The sequence below is a fragment of the Bos taurus genome, chromosome 13, assembly GCF_002263795.3.
Source record: "Bos taurus isolate L1 Dominette 01449 registration number 42190680 breed Hereford chromosome 13, ARS-UCD2.0, whole genome shotgun sequence".
Taxonomy (NCBI): Eukaryota; Metazoa; Chordata; class Mammalia; order Artiodactyla; family Bovidae; genus Bos; species Bos taurus.
The window spans coordinates 61395248-61415211 of record NC_037340.1 but is presented as its reverse complement, the minus strand read 5'-3'; the positions used below and the strand labels follow the sequence as shown (position 1 = coordinate 61415211).

The following is a 19964-nucleotide window of genomic DNA, read 5'->3' as shown; positions in this document are numbered from 1 at the left end:
AGCCACCAGAGAAACCCAAGAATACTGGAGTGGGTAGCTTATCCCTTCTCCAGGGCATCTTCCTGACCCAGGAATCGAACTGGGTCTCCTCCATTGAAGGTGAATTCTTTACCAGCTAAGCTATCAGGGAAGCCCCTACTACACAATGCTACCCCTCAAAAAGACAGTAGAAAGGGCTGGAGGTTACTGTTTTACAAAACCTGCAGAAGTAAGCCCCCCACAAAAGTAAGGGTAATTTTATCCTGTTTCAATCAAGCCCCTCTAATTTCCCTAGTCAAGTGTTCTAATCTTTTTTTCATAATATCTTTTATATCCTCACGTTTATGTATGTTTACACAGTTGCTCCAGAGTCTTTGCTTGAAAAAAATTTCCCATTTCTCACTGAATTGTCTTGCCTCTTCTGTCAAAATTCAATTGGCTATGTATATGTGGGTCTATCTCTAGACTCTATTCTATTCTATTGACTTATTTGTCTACTCTTATGTCCCTACCACACTGCCTTAATTACCATAGTTTTCTAGTAAATCTTGAAATCAAGTAGAGTAAGTCCAATCTTTTCAAGATTGTCTTTACAAGTTAAGGTCCTCTGGACTTCAATATTAATTTTAGGATCCGCTTGCTAACTTCTATCAAAAGAGTATATTGGTATTTTTATTGGGATTATAATGAACGTACAGATCATTTTGGGAAGAAGTGACATCATAAATGATTGAGTGCATTATTTCATGAATATGATCTATCTCTATTAATCTAAGTTTTCAACTTCTTTCCACTGTTTTCTAGTTTTAAGTATAGAAGTCTTGAACATGTTTAATTACATTTATTTTTAGACATTTGATTTTATGATGCATTGTAAATTTTCACTTTCCAATTATTTGATGGTAAACAGAATAAAGCTCCCTCAAAATATGTCCATGTCCTAATCCCCAGAACTTGTAAATATGTTAGGTGCCTGTGTGTTCAGTGATGACCAATTCTTTGGGACCCCAGGGATGGTAGCCACCCAGGCTCCTCTGTCTACAGAGCTTCCCAGGCAAGAATACCGGAGTGGGTAGCCATGTCCTACTCCAGGGAATCTTCCTGACCCAAGGATGGAACCCATATCACCAACGTCTCCTGCATTGGCAGGTGGGATTCTTTACCACTGTGCCACTTGGGATTGCATGGCAAAGGGAAATTAAGGTTTCAGGTGGAATTAAGGTTTGGAATCACTGACTTGAAAATAGAAACATTATCCTGGATTATTTGGGTGGGCCCAAGATAATCACTTATTTTTTTGCTCTGAAAGTGAAAGTCTCTCAGTCGTGTCCGACTCTTACAGTCCATGGAATTCTCCAGTCCGTAGGTAGCCATTTCCTTCTCCAGGGCATCTTCCCAACCCTGGGAAGAAATGGAAGTGCCATTCTTCGGAGATGGAACACGGGGTAAGAAGCAGGCCGGGGTGGGACAGCTGGATTCTTGAGTTCATTCTTTTCTCTGGGTCTAATCTTTCCCAGATTAGAAATCTCTACCACTTTTGAAATGGGGGCGTTGGTCTGTGCACTCCTAGAGGGCAGGGGTTTGTCCGTTTCACCTCTCCATTGACCGGTATTGGGCTGGCCTCAGAAAAAACAGTAATGAGCGTTTGTGGGATGGATAGATGAGAGAGTTGCAAGCAGCCGACGGGGTAAATAGATCTCTAAACAGCTTTTCCAGATCAGGAAATCCGTAATTCTGAGCTTTCCACGGAGTCACAGAAATCGCTGACTATAGTTTAGAATCCTAGAGTTTCATAAATTTCTGGCTGGCAAGCCAGGTTTCTTACTCGCGCTGAAACTCCGGCGTTGCGCAGGATGCCGGGACTTGTAGTTTTTTCTCTGAACGCGTCATTTTCTTCCTTGCTAACGGGAATCCCTCCACGAGGACTCCTCAACTTCTGCACCCCTCTGCGATTTCTCTCCCTCTCTAGGGACGATGAACCGTCTGGATCGAGGGGCATGCCTACCTTCGGTCGTGACATGATAGGATTCCCCAGGGCGCGATCCACACCGCCACTTTGTCTGGCTAGAGCCTTAGCGTCCCGTTGCCAAGGCGACGGAGGGAGGGCTCTGCCGTTCTGATTGGATGAGGTTACGAAACTCTTTTCCGCGCAACTCACAGACCCCAGCTCAGAAGCCGTTGCGTGCCAAGGCGGCCCAGACCCCTCTAGTCCCTAAAATTTTCTCCCCCAGCCCTATGCCTCCGCGACCTAGCCGGAGACTGGCTGCCAGCCGAGGGCACTCACGCCTCGTGTCTCCTCCGGCTGCACTTCGGTTGACCTAATAGACCTGCATCTGAAAAGTTGTCAGCTTTTGGTCAATGAGATGGTTCTATGTTTCCTTACTCGGTCCCTCACAGTCACCTGGTCAGTTGCTCACGTGGCCAGTCAGTCACTCTAATTCTTAGGCACCAACTCAATGCCAGGACTCACCTCAACGTCTGCAGGAACCTCCTGACCCTCTAGGATTGCCCACTTTGCCCTATCCATTCCAGTTCATTCTTTGCACTGCTGGCAAAGAGCTCTTTAAAACACAAGCCTGATCTTGTCTCTCCCCTGCCTATAACCGAGCCATTTATTCCTCACTGCATCCTGTACTGGCTCCATGTCCTTCCCTGCCTTACTTCCCACTGCCCGGGGATCTATATACCTATATCTATATAGCTGATTAGAAACTATTTTCAAATTTTTGTTGTTGTTATTTTATAGCACTAAAAACATGTAGGAATATATCTAACAAAATATATGAAAGGCATTTCATCAAACAACAAATTTTTATTAAACATCTACTGTTATGTCCTGGCTCATTCTTGACTCTGAGGATACAACAGTGAACAAAACTAATAAAGACAAAATTCTCATAGAGAAATTTACAAAACATTATTGAAGGACATTAAAGAAGGCCTGAATACGTGGAGGGATATACCATGTACATGGATGGGAAGACTCAATATCATAAAGACATATATTTTCCCAAATCTAATCAGAATTTTTGAGAGCAATTGTCAAACCCAAACAACAAAGTTTATGTGTTGGGGAAGGGAGATATTTCTCTGCTTATCAAGTCACATATGGTGCAAAGAGGCAAATATTAATGGAATACGGTAGGGATCCTAGAAACAGACACAGGTTTTTCTGTACTGACGTACAATAGAGGTAGAATCATAAATCCATAGGGAAATGGTGGAGAACTCAATAAATGACACTGAGAAACTGGCTTTCCATAGGAGTAAAAAATTGATGCCTGATTCAAGTAGATTAAAGAATAAATATGGCAAGCAAGTATTTCAGACTACAACTGACCCTTGAGTGATGCAGAAGTTAGGGGCACCAACCCCTAAGCAATTGAAAAACCACCTATAACATGACACTTGGCCCTTCTTGTAGACAGTTCCACAACCTTGGATTCAACCAATATCTGATTGTATAGTACTGTATTATGCTTTTATTGAAAAATATCTGCAAACAAGTGGACATGCCCAGTTCAAATTCATATTATTCAAAGATCAACTGTGGAGTATGATTTTTTCAATAAACCACAACTCATAAGGGAAAAACTGATCTGTGACTTTCTCAAAATTTAAACTGCCATATAACACTGCTGTTGCTGCTAAGTCGCTTCAGTCATTCTGACTCTGTGCGACCCCATAGACGAGAGCCCACCAGGCTTCCCCGTCCCTGGGACTCTCCAGGCAAGAACACTGGAGTGGGTTGCCATTTCCTTCTCCAATGCAGGAAAGTGAAAAGTGAAAGTGAAGTCGCTCAGTCGTGTCCATCTCTTAGTGACCCCATGGACTGCAGCCTACCAGGCTCCTCCGTCCGTGGGGTTTTCCAGGCAAGAGTACTAGAGTACTGGAGTATTGCCTTCTCCGACATATAACACAAGACATTATAAACCAGACCAAAAGACAAGCTACAGATTAGGAGTAAAAATCTTCAACCTGTATAACAAAGGGATAGTATTCAAAGAACTCTTGCAAACTGTTAAGAAAAAGACTCTCTCCCACAACCTGCAAAAGAAAAGTGGATAAAATACACAAATGGGGATTTGCAGTAGAAGAAACTGAAATCACTAATAAGTAATTGAGATATATACATAAAAATAATTATGAGATATGGTTTTAACTACATCAACCAGAAAAATATTAAAACATTTATCAATGCGAAATGTTTGTGAGCATGTTGGGAAACAGGAATCTTTATATGCTGCTGGTACATTCACACTTTGGAAGGCAACTTGGCAATATTTTATACATTGAACAGGCGCACACTTCACAACCCATCAGTTCAACTACTGAACATACGCTCTTTGAATACAGCTGTAAGACCTATGAACTACCTTTCATTTTGCAGCTAATGTGCAAGGTGACAACCTTCCCTAAAGAAGTTCTTACACTTGTGCAAGGGTTGTATGTATAAATATGTTCTTTGCATATAATATAAACTGTTCTTTGTATTAGTGGAAATATTAGAAATGATTTAAATATCCACTAGTATGGTGATGGATGAATAAAATGTGATATAGTTTAATAATAAGATACTATATAGTGATAAAAATTAATGACTCAGCTCTATATCAATATAAAAATATCCCCCAAACTTATTTTTGAGTCAATAAAAGAAAGTTGTAGAAGGATAAATATTTTTAAAGGCTATGATTTGTGTTAAATATAAACACATACAAAAGTATACTCTATATACTACAGGTATATAGGTGTTACAAATTTAAAAACACAGACGAAAGATGTATACCCAATTCATGACAGTATTGTCTGTGGGGAAAGAATTAAAGATGAGGAAAGAGAAGAAGAAATTTCAACTATGTCAAGTTTATTTGGAATTTTTTTAATAACCCAGTTGAAGCAAATATGTCAAAATATTCTTATCTGAATTTGTTTTTCAGGTTTTTTTTCTAAGTGAAAAATAAGCCATAGCAATAACAGAAAATCAGTACTATGAGAGATGACATTTAGGATACTTTGGGAATGCACAATGGTGGGGTCTAACCAACTCTACTGGAGTCAGTAGAGACTTTCAAGAGGAAATGGGAGTTCATCTGGTAAAGAAAACGGGAAGGGCATTCCAGGAAGAGGGAACAGCATGTACAAAATCAGAAGAGAGTGAAAACACGTTTGAGGAAGTGAATGCCGATCAGTGACCAGAAAAGAGCAAAGAGAGGGATGATGAGACGGCCAAACCTGTATGTTTCTGTTTGTTTCCTTTTTCACAGATGTGGAAACAGAGCCCTAGTGAGGGCTGTAGAACCCAGGCCTCCTAACACCCTGTCAATTGTTCTGTGATAATAATAATAACAACAATAATGATGATAATCATGGTGATGTGCTGTGTGCAGTCTCTCTAGTAGATACTTTAAATATGTCCTCGTTTTTAATCTTGCTACACACCTAGAGGGGCTTTTTCCCTCCTTGTTTTATTTTTTTTTTTATGGACCTAGAGATTATTATATTAAGTCAGACATACGATGTCATATTAAGTCAAATGTTTGATGTCACTTGTATGCAAAATCTAAAATAATGGTACAAATGAACTTACTTACAGAACAAAAATAGGCTCAGATACTGAAAACAGGCTGATGATTACCAAAGGGGTTAGCAGGGGCAGGGGGATAAATTAGGAGTTCAGGATTGACAGATACACACTACTCTAAATAAAATAGATAATCACGGACTTCCTGATGGTCCAGTGGTTAAGAATCTGTGCTTCCAATGCAGAGGACATGGTTCAGTCTCTGGTCCAGAGAACTAAGATCCCACAGTGCTATGAGGTATAGCCAGAACAACAATAATGAAAGGCAAGCTCCAGAATGGTGTATGTAGAATTGAAAGGTTGTTGTTGAATCACGCGAAGACACCGGGATTCTTGGCCCCTGGAGGAGAAGAATTCAATCCGGGGCCAGAGACGAGGCTTGATTGCTCAGAGCTTTTGTGTAATAAAGTTTTATTAAAGTATAAAGGAGATAGAGAAAGCTTCTGACATAGGCATCAGAAGGGGGCAGAAAGAGTACCCCCCCTCCTTGTTTTATAGACAGTAAATCTGAGGCCTGTACAAGTTAAGAAATTTGCTCCAAGTCACAGTGGCAGAAGCCTGATCCCACAAGGCTTTGTGTGCCATGCTAAGCAGGTTGGACTTTTCCCCAAGGACATTGAGTGTATTAGGTTCCTACTGCTGCTGTAATTACCGTAAACTGAGTGACTTAAAACAATACAAATGTATTAGCATATAGTTCTTGAGGTCAGAAGTCTAAAATGAGTCTAAGCTAAAATGAAGGTGTTGGCAGGCTTGAGTTCCTTCTGGAAGCTCTAGGAGAGAGTCTGTTTCTTTGTTTTGTCTTCCTTGGCTCATGGCCCCCTTCCATATTTGAAGCCAGAAATCATACCACTGTGACCTCTGCTACTGTCATCACACCCCTCTGACTCTTACACTCCTGCCTCCCTCTTTCACTTACAAGGATTCACTTATGTGAATCCAAGGTGGCTCCATTGGACCCACCCAAACAATCCAGGCTAATCTCCCCATCTCACAGTCAGCTGATAGCAAATTCAATTCCATCATCAACCCTCATAACATAACACGTTCCCAATTTTCAGGAATTAGAGAATGGACATTTTTGTCCATTAATTTGCCTACCATGGTGAACCACCGAATGGTTCTAAGCAAGGAAAGACAAGGTTAGAACTGCATTTTAGCATTTTCACATTATTATTGGTTTTAGAAAACTGTCACTTAGTGACTCATTTAAGGCAAATTAGGCTTTGTAACAACTAACACTTTCAAAGGCTGGATAGTACATAGATATTAAATGTGTTAACTCTAATAACTACATTTTCCCAGGGTTTTTAATGTGATAGAGTTCTTTCCTACATGTGCTTTGAAAAACTCAAGTAGAGGAACAGAGGGCTATGGGGTAATTGATCCCATATGAATGAGAAAACAGACTCTGGGGCATTTGGTCACCTGACCAGGTTCACACAGCTGTTAAGGCCAGGGTCATGAAGAGGAACTGGACTTCAGGCCCCCTTTTAAGCATTCCTTTAAGCTATCTGTGGGGTGGGACATTCTGGGAAACTCAAATCATACATCTTTGGCACAATATTTCATGTGTAACCTGCTACTGCTACTGTTGCTAAGTCATTTCAGTCGTGTCTGACTCTGTATGACCCCATAGACAGCAGCCCACCAGGCTCCCTTGTCCCTGGGATTCTCCAGGCAAAAGCACTGGAGTGGGTTGCCATTTCCTTCTCCAATACATGAAAGTGAAAAGTGAAAGTGAAGTCGCTCAGTCGTGTCAGACTCTTAGTGACCCCGTGGACTGCAGCCTACCAGGCTCCTCTGTCCATGGGGTTTTCCAGGCAAGAGTTCTGGAGTGGGGTGCCATTGCCTTCTCCACATGTGTAACCTAGGGCCCAATAAATAATATTTGTTGAATGGATAAATAGCCATGCTTTTACTTCTGAGGCACAGATAGTGATTTTCAAGGCAGGAAAACTAGGGGTCATCCTAGAATTCCTTCCTGTTCCCCATATCTAGTCTACATGCAAGTCAGCTATGCTTCCAAAATACTCATATGTGCTCATCTGTCCCCTTCTTTCTGTTGAGTCCTGCCCCAAGGCCACAGAAACAGAGTCCAGAATCAAGATCACCTCCGAAGCTGACTGAGCTCCTTTGTAACCTTGCCCAAAGCCCCCTGATAGTCACTAACAAGCTTCCTGACTCCCAATTAAGCAAAGATGCCCATTCCAGTAAACACCCTATTGCACCTCAATCAATCACCTAACACCAACCATCCAGCAGGAATTTTGTCTTGAGACTATAAAAATTGGCTATTAACCCATGAAAACTGTCAACTTTCCCTGGTCTGTCAGGAGGTCGCCCCCCTGAGCTCGCAGTGTCCATTTTATCTCTGCTGTTTGTTCTTAATAAACTCACTCCATTCTGAAATGCCCTGTGTCTGAAAATTCTTTTCCAAATTGCTCTTTGACTGCCTCAACACTTTCCAGATTCTCAGCTCCCACTTCTCCCAGGGTACTGTATCTCTCAACATCTCTCCTGAAAACCTCCCTTCTTTGCCTCTCTAATCTACACTCCAGTTAGGGGCCAGGATGATCCATGTAAATCAGATGACATGGCCTCTCAGGTTAAAATTTTACTGTCAGGCTTTCCATCATGCTGAGAAGGAAACTATAAACACCCAATCATGGCCACACGTGTTCTTTCACTCTCTCCTCCTTAGCCTCATACTTACCACCTCCCTCTGGCCTCCTCCCCTCCAGTCCTACTGACTCTTCCCAAAGGCCAAGCTTTCCCACCAAAGAGCCTTTGCTTATGCTGTTCCTTCTGCTGGAAACCACTCTTTAAACATCCATGTCCTTCTTACACGTCAGGTCTTATCTCAAATGTCACCTGTTTAGAGTTCTTCCTGTCCCCCATTTTGTTTCTTCCACAGCAAATTTCCATTGTTTGCAAATGTTTTGTCTATTTGCTTATTTTGTTTGCCTTCCTTCTTAGCCCTGATGTCCAATATGCAGCTACCAACCACATATGGCATTAAGCACTTGACATGTGGCTAATCTGAACTGAGATGTGCTCCAAGTTTAAAATACACACTGGGTTTTGAAGACTGAATACAATTAAAAGAATGTAAAACATGTCATTAATAATGTTTAACTATTAACTACACATCGAAATTATTATATTTTTGCTATCCTGGGTCAAATAAAACCATTAATAACAACCTGCTTCTTTCTACATTTTTAATGTGGCTACTAGAGAATTTATGATAACCCATGTGGCTTGCATTGTATTCATACTGGGCAATGCCAGTCTAGGCCATTAGCTAAAAAGGTAGGAACCACCACCACCTTATCTACCTCTGTGTCACTACCATATAGAGGGTTGCTGCTGCTGCTGCTAAGTCGCTTCAGTCGTGTCCGACTCTGTGCGACCCCATAGATGGCAGCCCACCAGGCTCCACTGTCCCTGGGATTCTCCAGACAAGAACACTGGAGTGGGTTGCCATTTCCTTCTCCAGTGCACGAAAGTGAAAAGTGAAAGTGAAGTCACTCAGTCATGTCCGACTCTTCGAGACCCCATGGACTGCAGCCTACCAGGCTCCTCCGTCCATGGGATTTTCCAGGCAAGAGTACTGGAGTGGGTTGCCATTGCCTTCTCCAATATAGACGGTACTAACTATCTGTTGGATAATTTAGTTTTTATGAGAACCCTGGACACACAGCTGAGACAGGCAGTTCTATGTACACTGCGAATTTGAGGAAGAAAGAAATACCAAAGAAACACTTTTATTTTCCTCCAGTCACTGTATTTCAAACAGGTTCCGTGGACTCGGTCCCCACCTTCCTGCTGCAGTCACCTACTACTGTAGGTGGAGAGGGGCAGGTGACTGCTGGAGGAGCAGAGCTGGTTTAGCGGTTACTATTTCAGTCCCCTAGGAAGTGTGTGCTCTCAATTATTTCGCATTCTCCAGCTTTAGTAACACACTGAGACATACAGTTAGTAGCTGGGAGCCCAAGGGGATTTGCCCAGGGTCATTGCACAGGTCATAGGTGAATGAATAGGGCCTGGAACCTTGGTCTCCATACCCACCTTTCCAGACTCCTGCCTCTAACTACACCCTGTTGCAGTCTCCTTTACTTCAAAGGACCCAGATGACCATAAGGCTCACTCATCTCCCTCCTCACATGTACCTCTGATTTATGGGAGCTCCTAAGTAGGCTTATGCCTGGTCCCAGGAAAGCTGACCCAGATGGTACCCTCCTCAGAGGCCAAAGTGTATGAGAGGAAGAGACGGGAGGATGACTGGATGAATGGACAGACGGACCAGTGAATGGATGGAGTGCAGGAGGGGAGGACGGACCAGCTGCAGGAGACGGGGAGGAGGATGACTGGCGGGTAGGATGCCTGCATGGGGGCGGGGCAGGAGGGTGTACAAAAGGAAGGAATTACCCACTTTTCTTGCCTCACACAGAATCTGAAGATCAGAGGACCCCTAGAAGGAAATGGCAACCCCTCCAGTGTTCTTGCCTGGAGAATCCCAGGGCTGGGGAGCCTGGTGGGCTGCCGTCTATGGGGTCGCACAGAGTCGGACACGACTGAAGCGACTCAGCAGCAGCAGCAGCAGCGATCCAAATTCAGCCCCCGTCACGTTTCTACCAGAAAACCGACAAGGCCGAAGAAGCCCGGCGTTTTGCCCCAGGGCCCCACAGGGAGGGCCGGGCCGAGCCGGAACTGGGATCCGAGTCTCTGGGCCCCGCGGCTGGGGGGCTCTCTCCGCCCCCATCCGCCGCCGTCCCCTCCCCGAGCCTGACGGTGCCAGGGTTGGGGGAGCGCCCCCACCCCGCACCTCCGGAGGTGGAGGCCCCACGCGGCCCCAACAAGCTGTCGTTGTCCCGCGGGCCCCGGGCCCGGCACACTGGGGCTTTGTCCAGCCCCCCACCGCGACCCACGGGTTGGGGGGGTGCGGCCCACGTGACCGAGCGGGTAGGAGGAGCCTGTGGCGGCCGAGGCGGCTCCAGCATTTCCCTCCCTGGCCGGGGGGGGCGGCGGCGGCGGCGGCGGCTGGGCAGAGCTGGGCCGAGCTGCGGACGCCGGGCCCCCCGATCCCCGCCAGGCTGCAGGCGCCGGGCCCGGGCCGTCAGGGCAGCTGTTACCCTTGCGTTCAGCGGGTGGCGAGCTGGGGTGCTCCCGGAACCCCGTGCCTGGGATCATGGGGAATGGTATGACCAAGGTAGGGGGCCGAGATGGCGCAGCCCGCCCCTGGCCGCCCCCAGTTCCGGCCGGGCGCCGGCCTCTGACCTTCTGGCTCTGGCTGGCTGTGTGTGTGTGTTTCTCCGTCTCCCCGGGTCTCTACGAGCAGACTTCAATGTCTGTCTCTCTGGGGCTGTATCTCTCTCTCTCTCTGACTGTGTCTCCGTGTCTCTGTGACTCTGTATTTCTTGCTGTGTCTTTCTGTGGCTCTCTGTCAACCCTAGGCTCTATCTCTCCCTGAGTCCCTTTCTCTGTCTCCATGTGTCTCTGTCTGCCTTGTCTCTGTCCCCCTGGACTCTCTAGTGCTGTTTCTCCATCCTTCCCCACCCCGACTCCCACACCCCCATGCCTCTGCCTGACTCCCCACCTGTCCCTACTTCCCACCGCCTCCTCAGAATTCTCCATCACCTACCTGCTACCGGCCAAGTCCACCTCTCCATTCGCCCCTCCCCTGTGCTCCTCCCACTCTCTTTCCCTAGGTCTTTGTGCCCTGCTCCTTCTTCCTCTCCCCCTACCCAAGCTGGCATCCCTTGGTGGCCTGCCTCTGCCGCCCTCCCTAGACCCCTCTCACAGAGAGTCCAGGCCCACAAGAGAGAGGACTCTGCTCCTTGAGTCCTGAGGGTCAGACACTCTTCACGAGTCTAAGGGGAGCTGTCATGCACCCCTACCCGTTTGACGCCCTGCCTGTCTCTCCTGTAGGTACTTCCTGGACTCTACCTCGGAAACTTCATTGGTGAGCACTGCCCACTCTGTCCCAAGGCCCTGGCATGCTCCCTGTCCCAGGCCTGTGTCCACCATTCATGCTCTGGCCCACGCACCCTGGACATGCTCAGGAATGGGGCTGGGGGCAGGGAAGTGATGCCAGGCTGGGAGCAGGGAAGAACTCATGAGGTCTAAGGGGGACGAGGGTGGAGGAGCGGCTCCAGTGCAAAGGGCTCAGAACACTGGACGCTGGGCAGGCCTGCACCTGCTGGGAGCCTCAGCGTCTGCCTCAGCACAAGGCCTACCCCCGCCTCTAAGGGTTTTTTGGGTCTTGAGGTTCTGGGCTGAGGTCTGTTTAGAGGTGTTGCTTCTAGCTGGGAAGCTGGGAACACTTCCCTGCACAACCTCCTCCTCAGAGGAGAGGTCTCTAGAGACTGGAGTCTACCTCAGAAACTTCACTGGTGAGCACTGCCCGCTCTGTCCCAAGGCCACGGCACTCTGCCTGTCCCAGACCTGTGCTAAGACATAGGCTGGTCTGGAGCTGGTGAGACCCGAGGCAGGAGAAGTCACTTCCATCAGTGGAGTCAGAGAAAGCTTCGGGGAGGGAGGGACATCTGCCTGGGGCAGAGCTTTCTCCACCCACTCCTGTCCCCCCTGGGCTTAGGGGCTCCCCCTCTCCTAAACCCTAGTCCCTTCCTCCCTGGGAGCTTCCTCAGCAGTTCACACCACATCGACTTCTGAATATTTGGTAAGTAAGGTCTGAATCCTCTTTAAGTATGTAGGCTGATGAGGGCAGGGGTCATGAACTTGACCCCACAGTGCCACGCTCAGCCAAGTGTGCACATAGTCAACAGTCAATGTGGTGGATGATGAAGTGGGCATGGAGCGGAGATAGAGTGTTATTTACTTTGATGATAAAAGATCTTCATACTCTGGGAATCCAGCCCCTAGTGATGGTCACTGAGAGCTGTGGGGAGCATCTCCCTGGGTCATGTTTCATTTAACTTTATAAATACAGATACACTATTTAAAACAAAAAAGGAAGTCTATTCTGCATGCTATTCTGAAGCCTGTGTTTTGCATTTAATATTTTGTGGACTTCCTTGCACGTCAGCACGTAGAGATCCATTTAGTGGCTGCAGAGTATTCAAGTATGAATATACCATTATTTATCCAGTCCCTTTTTGGGTTGTTCCCATTTTTAACTATTTCTGATGTGTTCACGGTCATAAGAAGAGAACATGGTCTTCTCCCACACAGTTTTCCGTGTGAGTTCATTCTTCTGTAGTCAAGATTCCTAAAAGTAGAATTGCCTGGTCAAGAATATGCCAGGAAAGGGTGTTTGCGATGGGAAGAATGGGGGGACAAGGCTGGGGAGGTGCTGAGCTGTTACCTGTGGGTACCCCAGTGGTAAGACTGAAGCCTAGGGGTATGACAGGGGTATGCCCCTGTCATGCTAGGGGCAAGAGGTGGCGAAGGAGCAGGGTGCTGGCGGAGGGGGGGCAAAGGTGGAGAGGGAGGGACCAGGAGGAGAGCAGGGCGGTGAGCTCCTGCCTCACTTGACCATCGGGAACATATAAATCACACCTGCCAGATTGGCTCAGACATCCTGTTTCTTTCAGATGCCAAAGACACAGATCAGCTAGGCCGGAATAAGATCACACACATCATCTCCATTCATGAGTCACCCCAGCCTCTGTTGCAGGTATGCCTTACCCCCACCCCAGGGCTGTGTGCATAGCGGGGGAGGGGTGCTTTACACCCCCACAGTACCCATTTATCAAGTACCAACTACGTGCCAGGTCCTATTCTGGCACATGGGCCTTCCTGAGCCATGCTAACTCATTTGGTTAAAAACTGATCTGTTTTCCACTAGCATCCCTACTTGCTCCCTCTTTGGCAACTGAGAACCAGAGTGGTAAAGTACCCTGCCAAAGGCCACACATCCAGGAAGCTTAGCTCCTTGGCTAAGGAGCTGAGTTCTCACAGGGGCTTCCCATTGTCCAGCTGAATAGATGATTCCGGGCTCTGCATCTCACTTGTGACCTGGGGCTATGATTTTACCCATCTGGGTCTCTGATCCCTCAGCCCTGTCTGTCCCCAGGGAGCTGCGAGATGGTGAAGATGTTTTGCACACTGGCCTCCACTGGGAGGGTTGGTGCTGGTATTAAGTCCTGGAAAAAACAGGGTAAGGGTTATGACCTAGAGTAGGAAAGGCAGAAATCCAGGCCACATGTGCTGGAGTCCAGCGGTCTGAATTCATATCTTTACCACATTCTCTCTGGAACCTTGGGCCCGGGACTTCACCTCTCCAGACCTCAGTTGTCTGAAAAAGGGGGATTTTATAACAGTTCCTACCCCCACTGGGTTGTTGAGAGCCACATAATAAGTACTCAATAAATTTTAGCTGATATAATAACAAAGTTAATCATATTCTCAACCTATCAACAGAGCCCCTTCCTTCTTATCTGTTAGCGTCTGGGTCACCCACTGAAGGGAAGGAACACTGGGTGGAAAGGGGCCCTGGAGACCTGAGATCCAGACCAGCTTCTGTCACAGATTTGCTCTGTGACCTTGGGCAGGGTCCTCCCCGTCTCTGGGCCTGAGTTTCCCCTTGTGTCAGATTTGATGGTCTCTAAGAGCAACCTCTGATAATCTTTGGTTCTCAGTGTCATTTGAAGAAGAAATTTCCAGGTCAGTGGAGTCTGCTTTTGCTTTATAGGAGAGGCTTGTTTTGGAGTATTTGGAGAATGCAGTCACTACAGTGCCTGGGGAAGCTGTCTAGGCATGACTATATTTACTAATGAAATGATAGCTGGCAAAATGAGTCCTTGCTCCCACAGCCCTCCCCTCTCCTCACCAGCATCTCCCTCTCCATCCATCACAAAATTTACCAGTCAGGGTTTGATAATGCCCAGGAAGTTCAAGGCCAATTGTGTTGCAAACTGAAATTGCAAACCTTGCAAAAGATGCAGGCTCTAGTGACCTTGGGGAAGATGAGTTATAGAGAAGGGCTGGAATTTCACACAAGCCACTAACAGATGAGGACCTGGCCAGGGGGTCCCTTAGTCACTGGCTGGAGGTGGGCCAGGCCCTTGAAAAGAGCCATTTGAATATCAAAGGACGAAGAGAGGTTCTTGAGAAAAGTGCCTCTTGGAATGTGGGCAGAACTCATCTTTAAGATCTTGTATGAAGGTTGGGTATGATATCAGAGCACGTTTGTTGGAGAAATTACTGACAATTCATACTTGATTATTTTAATAATTAGTACAGAATTGGGAAGATGCCCTGGAGGAGGGCATGGCAAACTACTCCAGGATTCTTGCCTGGAGAATCCCATAGACAGAGGAGCCTGGTAGGCTACAGTCTATGGGGTCACAAAGAGTCGGACACGACTAAAGTGACTTAGCATGCACAGAGTTTATAACCACAGTTCATGAACTAAAAGCTTATCTTCATAGTTTTTGTTTCTTTTCAAGATAATAAAATCTACTTTGCCTTTCTTACTATGTAATTTTGTAATCCTCACATGGAGGGAAGTCACTTTAAGTGACCCTTTCCCAGCTGTTAAATAAAAAGTCCCTGGGCCCATTTTTGGCAGATGCCCAAGCCACCCATGGGGTTAAGATACTATCTCCTCAGAAGGTTCTGGAACCATAGGTGGTCAGACCTGAGAGGCTCTCAGAGAAGGTGTCTATCCTCTGGGCAGAGACAACAGTGGCCCAGAGAGGGGCAGGAACTGGCCTAGGGTCTCGAGGTGCTTGGGAGGCCCAGGCTGGGGTCAGGGGGTGCAGGCAAGGGCTGCCCACTGCCCATGTGTGTTTTGTGCTTGCAGGACATAACCTACCTTCGCATCTCAGTGGCCGACGCCCCTGAGGTACCCATGTAAGTTCCTCTGGACGGGCTGACAAACAGGACAGCTGCCTCCTGTGGTGGGAGGACGGGAGGTGGGAGGTGGCCTGAGAGAAGACAGAGAAGACTCAGGCCCCAGAGCTGTCCTGGGGACCCCAGCACAGGTGGTCTCCCAGACTGCTTTGATTCTCAGCCATGTCCTTGCCTATGCCGCTGGCCAAGCCTTAACCTCCCAGAAGAGCTCAGTGTCCTCACCTATGAATGGAGAAAGCACCCTGTCCCTCAGGCTCAGATGCCCTCATGGGTTGGAAAGGATCAGGCTCAGCCTGTTCCTGGCCTTGGAGTTAGGAATCTGGGTTCAGGCCAGGCTTTGCCGTTTACTTGCTGTGTGACCTTGGACAAATCACTTCCCCTCTCTGAGAGAGAAAAATGGATGTGTGGGGTGTGGGGATCTATCATCATCAAGGAGACTTTCAAGGATCAGATGGTACAGGTTGAGGCTCTAGGACAGGGCCTGGTGTGTAACGGGGGCTCAAAAAGCAAAGATTGTTTGTGTTATTAGTAGTAGGGGCCCCCAGCCTGCGGGGGACCCAGACAGACACTCCTTACCCTTGGGAATCTTGCTCCCAACCCCACTGCTGGCTGTTGTCCCCAGGTGCTCTGATTGTAGACCCCAGAGGGGTGGGACTCCTCCCGCCCAATGCCTTGAAAGATCAAGATGAATCCTCCATGAAAACAGGATCCACAGGACCCGTTGAGGAGGTGCTTCTGCCTCTGTGGTGGGATTTCATCTAAGGCTTCTCTCACCATCTGAAATGCCACCATTATTGCACACACACTTCTCCACCTGTACTGCAGCATCGGCCCCTAGTCACCTCACGTGTCAGCTGACCTGAGGGCCCAAGGCTCTTTGTCTGTCTCTTGCCATCCCAGAAATGGAGGGTGGGGGGGACAGCTTCTTGGAGACCTGTGCCCCCCGACCCCAACACTCAGTACTTTCTTGCTTTCTTCTCTAGCAAAAAGCACTTCAAGGAATGTATCAACTTCATCCACTGTTGCCGCCTCAATGGGGGAAACTGCCTTGTACACTGGTGAGTTAGGAAGGGCGTGGGGGGAGGGGAAGTGAGTGAGTGTCCTCCATCCTGAACACACCCTCATCCTGCGGGGAGTGCAGCCTGTGATGGGGCTTCTGCAGCCTGTCACCATGCCTGACAGTCCACCATTCATCTGACAGCCTGATGGATGACACTCTCCCCAGCTGTGGCCAGATAGCTGTTTCTCCCTGAGACTCAATTATCTCATCTGTAAAATGGGGGACAGACTGTTGACCTGATGGGCTATTGGGAGGAATAGGTGAAGTCATGCAGGTAGTTCAGCATCCTCCAGTAGTTCCGGCTCTTTCTCCTCCCCTCCAGCCTTGGAGGCTATAGTACAGGGCAGTGAGGAGGCCCAGGCTGGGAGATGGGACCTTTTGAGTTTTCCCAGGACCTCCTGGCCCTGTAGATGTCATTCATCCCATGACTTCTCACCACACTTACTTCAGGGAAGGTCTGCCTGAGCCATAGGGACACCTCCTTTAGCCTGTCTCTCCCCCTCTCTCCTTTCCTTGCTTCAGCTTCACTGGTCATCTGTCCATTCTTCAAGTCCATCTGGATCCCACTCACATGGTCTTTGTACACTGCCAGAATATTCTTAACAATCCTTACCCATCTTTCAGAATTCAGCTTGTTGTCACTTCTTTGGGAACCCCTTCCCTAATCCTCCATATCCCTTCCACTAGATGAATCCCTCTTCCTATACCATTTCCTAGCCCCTGGACTCATCTTCAAAGCAATTATCACCACCTGAAATTGTCTCCCTCGTTAGTGTCTGTCTCTCCTAACCATCTTATAAGCCCCAGGCTGGCAGAGACTATGTCTGTTTTATTCCCAACTATATCCCCAGTACCTGAAAAATCACAGATGATCAGGAAACATGTGTTGAATGATTGAGTGAAGTGATGTTTCACTCAGGCCTTTGTTGTGGGTGAATGCCAGGCAGAGGGTACAGCAAAGGCAAAGGCTTGGATGTGAGAAGACAGGTTTTGGCAGGTTCCTTGTAGTTGGAGCTCAGGAGGCAAAGGTGGGAGAGCTGAGTGTGGATTCGGTGCCTGGGGGACACAGAGGAGACTGGGCCTAACCTGAAGTCTTGGGGGTATGGTGTCCCAGCTTTGCAGGCATCTCCCGAAGCACCACCATCGTGACGGCGTATGTGATGACTGTGACGGGGCTAAGCTGGAGGGACGTGCTTGAAGCCATCAAGGCCACCCGGCCCATTGCCAACCCCAACCCAGGCTTTAGGCAGCAGCTTGAGGAGTTTGGCTGGGGCAGTTCCCGGAAGGTAGGGGCTGCGGCTCTGTGGTAAAGAATCCGCCAATGCAGGGGACGCAGTTTCAATCCCTGGGCTGGGAATATACCCTGGAGGAGGATATGGCAACCCACTCCAGTATTCTTGCCTGGGAAACCCCAAGGACAGAGGAGCCTGGCGGGCTACACATGGGGTTCCAAAGAGTTGACACAGCTGAGCAACTGAACAACAACAGGGGCAGGGGCTGGGGCAGGGGTGCGAGACTTCTTACTTGAGCTGAGCACTGACTGGAAAGAATTTTGCCTGTGCTTCAGACCTGGCAGATTTTTCTGAGGTCTTGAACTTGTGGCTCTTGAGCTAACTTAGCCCCTAGGTGTATTTTGTTTGGACAGCCAGAGGTTTCCTTCTCCTTTTTAACTTAGGATGTGTATACCCGCGGGCCAGATTATGGACCCTTCAATTTGGCCAGGTGCCAGCAATGCCCACTCTGCCTGCCTGGAACCTGAAGGCATTTGAGCCTCTGGCTCCTTTGGAGAGACCTGTCCAGTCCCTACTCCACCCCTGGGTCCTTGAGGAGGCCAAAGCAATACCTTCTCCTGTGCCCACTGGGCAGATGACACGTGGAGATGTCAGGGACTGAGGCAACCCTCCCCTCTCCCCGGAACAAGAGATGAGAAAGGGAGAGAGAGAAGCAGCCAGTGTAGGAAGCCAGGCTGGTTCCCAAACTTGTCTGCAAGGCTGTATTAGGAAAGAGGCGAGTTGTGCAGGCTGGGGAGGGCTTAGTGTGGTCCCCACTGTGCAGGTGGAGGGGTCACTTCAGTAGGTCTGGAAGTTGGAGTGTCAAAGGGGAAGAAGGGGATTCAGGGAGAGGGAAGGGACTCGGAGGGAGAGGGGGCTCACTGAGGGGGATGGAGACCCCAAGGGAAGCTAAGAGGACGCTCAGGAAGGGGAGGGGCTTAGCAAGGTGTGGGGAGCTAGTAAAAGAGCGGAAGGTCTAAGGATGGAGAGGGGACCCGGGGCCGGGGACCGACCCCGCCCCTCTTCCCGCCCCAGCTTCGCCGGCAGCTGGAGGAGCGCTTCGGCGAGAGCCCTTTCCGCGACGAGGAGGAGGTGCGCGCGCTGCTGCCGCTGTGCAAGCGCTGCCGGCAGGGCTCGGCGACCGCGGCCGCTTCCCCGGCGCCCAACTCCACGGCCTCGGAGGGGACCTTGCAGCGCCTGGTGCCGCGCTCGCCCCGGGAGGCCCACCGGCCGCTGCCGCTGTTGGCGCGCGTCAAGCAGACTTTCTCCTGCCTCCCGCGGTGTCTGTCCCGCAAAGGCAGCAAATGAGGATCCCGCCCCCGCCGTGGCGCCCCTCGTCCTCCCGACTGGTCCCCCTTCTGGGATCGTCCGGGCTTCTCACGGCCTTCAGGAGGGGCCCAGCGCCCGTGGGAGCCGCGCGGCGGCCTGATCCCTGCCCCTGCCCCTCTGCCCTCCTGGCTTGTCTGCGTCCGCAGTCCGTGTGTCCTCCATCTGTGTGTGTGGCTCTGTGTCTGGGCCGGCCTGCTGCAGCCACCTGGTGCCTTAGTCCTTGGGCTGGGGGAGGGCGCCTCCCCCCCGCCCCGCCCCATTGAAGGCGGCGGGAGTGGGAATGGGTGAGGGGGAGGGCTGAATGGGCCTGGAGGATATTAAAGAGACGCAGAAGCTGCCGGTCTGATCTCGTCTCCCAGTCATTCAGTCCTTGAGCTAAGGTGAGGGGGCGCTGTTCCTGACGCCTGCAGGAAACAAGAATGGGAGGAAGTTTGCATCCCCTACGGCCTGAGGAGCCTGCCATCTTCCCAGCACTGCAGTGGGCTGGGCTGAATTCCGCTTCCTTTATCCTCACAGCTCTCTCTCCCTGGAGCCCTGGTCTCCTGAAAAGGCCCCCAATTCCTCTTTCTCTTTGAACCCCCTGCCCCCTGGCTGAGCCCCTGTCCTCCCTGAACCCCACCTCTTCCTCCCCAGCTCCCTTCCTTTCCCTATCCACAAATCCTAGCTAGTAAAGGTATAGAAGTAGTACCTCCCTCATGCCTGATTTTTTACTTGAATGAGCTCACTTAATCCTCAGGGAGGAAACAAGTTCAGAGAAGTCGGGCAGCTTGTCCAAGGACACACAGCCAGAGTAGGGGAAGCTGGATGTGACCCTGGACAGTCTGTGTCCCATGACGGTTGTTAAAAAGCAACTCCTTCTGGTCTTGAAGGTTACTGGCCAGGAGGATCCACCCCCGCCTACTGGGAATGACCCTTCCCA

General features: G+C 49.0%; 2 protein-coding genes across 8 annotated transcripts in view; one reads left to right on the top strand and one right to left on the bottom strand.

The window, feature by feature from the left end:
- TTLL9 (tubulin tyrosine ligase like 9) overlaps positions 1 to 2083 on the bottom strand; it is a 50536-nt gene extending 48453 nt beyond the window's left edge. Inside the window, 1 exon segment of one of the 2 annotated variants that reach the window (NM_001035378.2) lies at positions 1985 to 2083. In NM_001035378.2, the coding sequence (NP_001030455.1) occupies positions 1985 to 1999 (15 nt within the window). In that variant the 5' untranslated portion in view covers positions 2000 to 2083. 2 annotated transcript variants of the gene reach the window in all.
- A 7361-nt stretch (positions 2084 to 9444) lies between these two features.
- Positions 9445 to 19391, top strand: DUSP15 (dual specificity phosphatase 15). 6 transcript variants are annotated; one of them, XM_015474259.3, is made up of 7 exons: positions 10000 to 10767; positions 11498 to 11531; positions 13123 to 13205; positions 15336 to 15385; positions 16369 to 16443; positions 17560 to 17731; positions 18752 to 19391. In XM_015474259.3, exons 1-7 carry the CDS (start codon positions 10051 to 10053, stop codon positions 19022 to 19024), a joined length of 1404 nt encoding a protein of 467 aa, XP_015329745.2. In that variant the 5' UTR covers positions 10000 to 10050; the 3' UTR covers positions 19025 to 19391. The 6 variants fall into 6 exon arrangements, with proteins under 6 accessions (XP_010809943.1, XP_059748995.1, XP_015329745.2 ...); XM_002692285.6 differs by having other exon boundaries at positions 10580 to 10778; XM_010811642.4 differs by lacking the exons at positions 10000 to 10767; positions 15336 to 15385 and adding an exon at positions 12190 to 12248 and having other exon boundaries at positions 11509 to 11531.
- Positions 19392 to 19964: the final 573 nt, after the last annotated feature.

Excerpts from the sequence above, each read along its gene's own strand:
- DUSP15 (XM_015474259.3), top strand. The coding sequence starts at position 10,051 with ATGGCAACCCCTCCAGTGTTCTTGCCTGGAGAATCCCAGGGCTGGGGA. Across the intron at positions 13,206-15,335 it reads CACCCCAGCCTCTGTTGCAG|GACATAACCTACCTTCGCAT; the intron begins GTATGCCTTACC and ends TTGTGCTTGCAG. Across the intron at positions 15,386-16,368 it reads GACGCCCCTGAGGTACCCAT|CAAAAAGCACTTCAAGGAAT; the intron begins GTAAGTTCCTCT and ends TTTCTTCTCTAG.